General features: G+C 43.5%; 2 protein-coding genes across 2 annotated transcripts in view; one reads left to right on the top strand and one right to left on the bottom strand.

Annotated features, from left to right (window-relative positions):
* The window catches only part of PCYB_092100 (glycerol-3-phosphate dehydrogenase), a gene marked incomplete at its 5' end in the record, with an annotated part of 2,911 nt that extends 2,043 nt beyond the window's left edge, over positions 1 to 868 (top strand). Inside the window, 2 exons of the mRNA XM_004222323.1 lie at positions 143 to 295; positions 533 to 868. Of these exons, the coding sequence (XP_004222371.1) occupies positions 143 to 295; positions 533 to 703 (324 nt within the window). The 3' untranslated portion in view covers positions 704 to 868. The remainder of the gene's footprint in view (positions 1 to 142; positions 296 to 532) is intronic.
* On the bottom strand, positions 869 to 4,758 carry PCYB_092090 (serine/threonine-protein kinase PRP4K; the record flags this gene model as incomplete). The annotated part of the gene is made up of 9 exons (XM_004222322.1): positions 869 to 1,035; positions 1,442 to 1,673; positions 1,902 to 2,068; positions 2,258 to 2,364; positions 2,561 to 2,871; positions 3,094 to 3,345; positions 3,481 to 3,709; positions 4,000 to 4,330; positions 4,473 to 4,758. 9 exons carry the CDS (start codon positions 4,756 to 4,758, stop codon positions 869 to 871), a joined length of 2,082 nt encoding a protein of 693 aa, XP_004222370.1.
* Positions 4,759 to 6,853: the final 2,095 nt, after the last annotated feature.

Here is a 6,853-nt window from a genome sequence, read left to right as displayed (position 1 = left end):
AAAAAGAAAAAAAATGGGCGCACTTCCTAGATAGACTACCCAAAATGGAAATCTAGTATCCCCCCAAAAAGGAAAAGCAAACACTGTGCTGCACAAACAGAATGACGAATGAACTAATTTTTTTTTCTTTTCCCTTTTTAAGGAAACCTTTTTAGACAGTTGTGGCCTGGCTGATCTCATAACGACATGTCTTGGGGGAAGGAACCTCAAATGTGCACGGGAGTTCGCCACAAGGAACGGAAAGGATTCCTGGGATCAGATCGAAATGGAGCTTCTCAACGGGCAGAAGCTTCAGGTATAACTGCGCATCATGCACACGTGCTAAACGTTAGAGGAAAGCTCTGCACTAGCGAAATGGGCCATGTGATAAAAAACGCTGGTGAATGGACTGAGATGCTTACACATAAAATATAATCACCTTCGCGTCTCCCTGTTTGTGTGCTCCACCACAGCTGGACCGCTCCAACTCTACATGAATTATCGCTCCCCCATGTAAAGAGACACAACGCATGATCATCACACTCCCCCACAGGGCATCCACACCGCCAAGGAAGTGTACGGTGTGCTGGAGAACCACAAATTAAAAAACGAATTTCCATTATTCAGCACAATCTACGAAATTGCATTTCGACATAAAAATCCGTCGAGCATTATTGATGTTCTTTCGACAAAAAAATTAAGACACATAAGGTATAAGAGTTGACGGGAAGAAACGGGAAGAATAAAAAAGGGAAAAAAAAAAGAAAGGCGGATACGAACGTATCAGCATCCGCACGCATGTACTACTCATACACACTTCTTACACACTGCAAGCACCTGCTCGGCGAAAATCGAGGCGCTACCCAAACACATGTTGCTACCCAAACATTCACTCATTTTGCGATTTGGTAAAGTGAATGGACTCCCTCAAGTATGGATGCTGCAGGGCCTGGTCCGGCGTGTACCGTTTCGTGGGGTCCAGCATGAGGCACTTCTCCAGCAAGTCCCCCAGCTGCTTTATTTTTTTTTTTAAAAACTGCATCTTGGGGCTATTTCCTAACAAAAAAAAAAAAAAAAAAATACGTTAAAATTGAAATAAAATATCTTACATTCGCTCAGTTGTGTGTTTACTCATGCGGAGTGGGACGCCCCACTTTTCACTTTAATTCGTGGCATCCCGCGTAAAGGAGTCCACAATCGATCCATTTTTATTGTGCCTATTTGAATACTCCCCGTGGGAACAACACCGAGGAGTGGCACGCGATACACACTCATCCAGTGCACCACGCCCAGCCTACATAGTTTCCTCGTGACACAAATTGGCGCACGTGTTTGGGCGTTTGGGTGACGGGACGTCAGGACGTTGGAATGATGGGAAGCCAGGGCGTTGGAGTGATGGATTCACTGACCAACTGACCAACTGACCAACTGACCAAGTGGCCCTGGCCCTCTCTCTCCTCACCTTTCAACCAATACTGATGCTCCAGCAAATCGCACGTTATATTTTTGGTGGGTCTCAAATCAGATATAATTCGCACCACTTCCTTCTTCGTGTAATAGTCCCTATCCACGTAGATGAAGTCCAGGTTGTCATTAAAATGCTGCGAATAAAACTGACCCCCTTTTATCATTTTGTGAGAAAATTTCCCTTTGTATTCCATCATCAGCTTGATCATGTGGTTGTTCGATTTCCCCTGCAAGGATGGAAATGTGAGCAGTTCAGTGGGTTGGGCTCCCGGTGTGCGGGTCACCCTTTAGGGGTCACCGCTCAGGGTCACCGCTTAGGGTTATTCGCGCGGCCTCTCTGTTGCATTCCTTTCGTGGCAGCGTTTTCACTGCGGCGCTTTCGAGGCCACTCTCCTTACGGGGAAGAGGATCTTTCCTGTGGCGAGCTCAAAAACGGTAGCCGCCGCTGACCACACGTCAATCTGTGCATCGTAGCGAAATCCAAGAATGATCTCCGGGGCTCTGTAAAATCGACTAACTAGGTAGGAGGTAATTTCGTTTTCTGATATGTCGCTTGCGCTTCCCAAGTCGCATACCTTTAGCGCGTTGAACTTGTCATTTATTAGTATGTTGTCCGGTTTTACTGCAAAAAAAAAAAAAAAGGAGAAAGGAAAATAAACACAGCTCAAATGAAGTTATCCGGAGGGGGGGAGAAAAAAAGAGGTTCATTTAATCCACATGATTATAATGTGAACCTGCGAAATGGTTAATCACGCCAATGCGCAATGCTAAGTGTGCCCTTTCTGTTTTTTTTCCTCATTCTGGCACTTACAATCAGCATGCATGATCCTGCACTTGCGCATATGTCTGAGGGCTATAAAGAGCTGCTTCGTGTAGCAGTGCACGGCTGTGGCATTCAGCCCGTACCCATTGCCGTATCTGAGAAGCGAGAGGGGAGAAGCAGAGAGGAACACACAAAGATGAAATAAAGAAAAAGGGTGGGGTGTGCTTGTGGCTATTTTCTTAAGGGTATCTCTACAGAAGCATATACTCATAGAACTATGACACTGAGGAATTTGCACGATTTGTGCGCATTCCTCGAATCTGCTGAACACGTTTCTCCTCCTTTCGTTACTTTTTGAGAGCTATCCTTAGGTTTCCCCACATCCACTCGAAAACCAAGCAGAGGTGGTTCTTATACTTGAGGCTCCGCAACAAACGAACGATGTGTCTCTTGTTGTCCTTATCATACTCGTTTAATTTTTTTAAGATAGATATTTCCTTCTCTGCTGCTTTTCGCATCATATCGTTATCTCGAATGACTTTGATGGCCACGGGGATTTTTCCCACTTTGTCGTAACACTTTAAAACGTTGGAGAAGACTCCCTTACCGACTAGTTCGCACACGACACTGTAGCGATTGTCAATGACTTCACCAACGATGGCCTGAAGAAGTGCGTGTTAGGCGGGGAAGAGGGGAGAAAAAAAAAAAAAAAAAAAAGAAACATGTAGAACTGTGCAAGTTTAGGAAAAAAATATATGTATATGTACACATGTACATGTGCACGTGCTTCCAACAAGTGCGTCCGTGTGGCAAACACAGCCGCGACTGATGATGGTCACTTCTCTTTCTTTTCCACTCCGTGTCATCATCACGAAGGGGCTAACCTTATAGTATCCCTCCGAGTCGTTCCAGTTATCCGCTAAGTTCACATTGCCAGAAGCATAATAATCAGTTATTCTAATTTTTTCAATTTTTTTCTTTTTGTTTGGCTGCACAGTTGAGAACATATCTACCTCGTCATTTTCGTTGTCTTCTTCTTCGTATTCTTCGACTCCCTGGAGTTTACTACCAATGAGTCGCTTACTGGTTGTCTCGTCGTCCTTATTTTTATTGGTAAGGGGTCCTTCCTCGATGTTCTACATAGGGAGGGGGGTGCAAAGAGGGGACGCGCACAGATACGCGTGTGTCAGTGTACTAATGTGTGTACACTCTATCATGTGTGTACACTCGCTCATATATACACTCTCTCCCACGTGCAGCGAATGTCTCACCATCTTGGTCCGCTCGTGCAGCTCCTTCTGCTTAATTATAAAGGCCCTAATTTTGGCCTTCTCTTCCGTAATTTTCTTTTTTAAGTCACTATATAAATCACTGGACTCCTTAACCGACTCGCTTTTCTCTTTGGTCGACTTGTCCTCTATCATTTCGTGGTCGGACGATAGCGACGAACAGGTTTCCTCCATGACTTCCTTGTTTGGCTCGAATATACAGGCCGCGTCACTGTGAAAGGAGAATTGGGAGAGAAAAAAATAAAGGTTCCACGAGAGTACACATAAACGAGTAGGGATGCGTACACAGGTGGCACCGATTTGCTACACACGTAGTAACAATCGGTATGGCACTATCAAAAATGATTCTAAGTGTGTGTGGGGTGTTTTTCCCGTTTTTTTTTTTTTTCTTTTTTTTCTCTGTTCCTTCTTCGGGAGCAGAACGGACATAACTGCGCATCTGCGCATCTGTGCATCTGTGCATCTGTGCATCTGCGCGTCTGCCCATCTGTGCACACTTACTCATGGTCCACATCGTCCAGCATGGGGGGGATCTCGTTTAAGCTTTCGGCTAAGTCATTTTTGTTGCAACTCGAGAAGGCGTCTTCGCCTTCCTCCTTTTTTACATTGTCACTAGGGTCCTCCTTACCGCTGCGTAGGGTATCATTACCGTCGCCCAGGACGCTCAGGTCGCCCAAGTCGCCGCTTACCACGTCATTCCCCTTTTCGTTATCACTCACCAAATCCTTAAGTCGCTCTTTTATTGCCTCTCTTTTTCGTCTCCTTTCTTCCAGAAATTTATCTTCATTTTCTTCCTCCTTCAAAATTTTAAATTCATCCTCGCTGTTCGATGCTGCAGACAGGGGGAGGGAGAAAAGAGAAACACATATGTGATAAAAAAAAAAATAGGTGCATTAGCATGGGGTAGACTAGACAACATATAGGTCGACAAATGAAGAACACTGCGAGGTACGACCCAACGGAGTAGGCATTACTCGATCCACCAGAGATGTCCAAGCCGAGGTTATTCGAATCAGAATTGCTACTAATAGAATGATGAGAACTAAATGAATTTAAATTTTCTTTTGAATTTTTCTTTTGGTCTTTTTTTAAATTTAATTTACTTTTATCATTTTCGTAATTTTTTTTTTTATATGAACCATTATCGGGATCTTTCTCTGCAAAATTTAACTTATGGTGTTTTTTGATTCTCTTGGAATATTTATCCTCATCAGATTCGTAGGAGTTCGAGATCATTCTGCCCCTTTTGTCCTTTGCCATGTTTCAGTTTATGTGACAAACAAATAGCTATGTACTTTTTCGTTCTGCGCGAATTGATTGTTATGTTGTCTGTGTACAGCCCGTGCTCTTATACGAGTGATAAAATGACGCATCTGTTTATTGGTTTAATATGGTACACATGTAGGTATGTATAAATATAAACATGTGTTTTGTGTTTTTTTTTTTTTTTTTCCAAAATTGTGGAGAAGTCGATGATTATGTGTGCATATGTGTGAGGCAAACGCGGAGATATACGTCGGCGCGCAGTAGAGAGTAGCTGGGGGTTACTTTGTGTGGCTATTGATTGTGAGTCTGTCTGAGCCTTGTTAAGATTATCTGGGCTTCGAAACGTTTGCAGCCTCCTCTTTGGCAAGTCTGTCCGATCCTCGATGCGTCTGTGCACGTCCGCGTGTGTCCGCGTGCGTTTGCGTGTGTCTGCGCGTGTTTGCTCGTTTCTCCGCTCCCCACCTGCAACTGATTGCGATTTGTGTGTGCCCAATTGAACCTGTCTGCATGGAATAGGCGAGGCGGGAAATAAAAAACAGTGGAAAAAATAAAAAGAGCAAGCCACAAAAAAACGAAAAACAAAAAAACGAAAAACAATAACACAAAAAACAATAACACGAAAAACAATAACACGAAAAACAATAACACGAAAAACAATAACACGAAAAACAATAACACGAAAAACAACTCGTTAGACATACCTGATGGGCCACACAGAATGGACGACTCCCTCTGTCTCGATCAGCTTACTCGTGCCATATGCTTATGTAAGAAAAAGGATCTTGACGCGAAACAAATGGGAAAGGAATTGTTTTTTTTTATTTTTTCGATATTTTTATTTCTTCAGTATGTGGTCATATGCAGTCATCCACGGGTGTGAAAAACGCAAACGTATGCTCGTACATGCATATGCTCATGCCCGTGTATGAACGGATGATGGGGGCGAGAAATTAAAGTTACTTGAGGCCACTCAATACATTTCGTCCTGCTAGCTAATCATTCTACTGGCTCGTAACAATTTCACGAATAATGACAAACGACGAAAAACCTCACTTTTAAAAAAAAAAAAAATAAAAGGGGGGCGATTTGAGATGGAGGCAATCTGGGGAAGCCACGTGACGGCGTCAAGCGCGCGTGCTAAGTAGGCATGCTAAGAAGGCGTGCTAAGATGGCATGCAAAACGGCGAAGCAAAACGGAAGGCGCGATAAAACTTGTCGTATCAGCGGTGTGTAGGCTGCGGACGACGGCGCTGTGGTTGCGAAAGGAGCGGATTACACACAAAACAAGTACAGTCGTAGAAGGGCACGTACACGCATATAAGTAAGCGCAACGTCTCGAGATACGCATAAGCACAAAAGGCATGCGAGGGGCACTGCCTGTGCTCGAAACGGAAGAGATGAAAATTGGACGGTACACCCACACGTTTTTATTCGTCCCTTCATACATGCTTATTTTAAAATGCAACTTTTTTTTTTTTTTTTAAGATACGGTCTCACTTTTGTTTAAACTGCGCGTTCACACAGAGCAATCGTTTCAACTCTCATCTTTCATGCTCGAAGGTACAGTTCTGGCGTAGCGTGGACTGGACTGGACTGGACGGGCTGGCAATCAATCTTCCGGCGTCGTGTGCGTAGAGGCGTGCGTCTGTACGTGTTGTGTATGCGCGTTGGTACTTGTAAGCATTTGAATACGCCTTCGTTGGTATGCACACAATATGAGCGTACACACACGGCAGGGTGAAAAGGGGCAAACAAATGGAGCAAACAGTGGAGCAAAAGGTGAAGCAAATAAATGGAGCAAAAAATGGAGCAAAAAATGGAGCAAAAAATGGAGCAAAAAAATGCAATCAAAATGTATCTTTTTCTTTTCTTTTTGGCGATTTTTTTTGTTATGTAATTATCGTTCGAATGGTTAAATCAAATATTCTTCAAACCGGTGGGGATGGGGGGCGCATGATTCATTTTTTGCTTCTTCCGAGTTACTGTCTTTTAATGTATCTCCTGCGCTTGGCCAGTGTGCAATTTTTTTTCTTTCAATTCCACGTTTGTTTCCTTCCTTTTTTTTCCACTTTGATTTTTTTTTTATTAT

This window comes from Plasmodium cynomolgi, chromosome 9 (assembly GCF_000321355.1).
Source record: "Plasmodium cynomolgi strain B DNA, chromosome 9, whole genome shotgun sequence".
Lineage (NCBI taxonomy): Eukaryota > Apicomplexa > Aconoidasida > Haemosporida > Plasmodiidae > Plasmodium > Plasmodium cynomolgi.
Note: the sequence above shows the minus strand (reverse complement) of the source record. Positions and strands in the feature narration are given on the sequence as shown.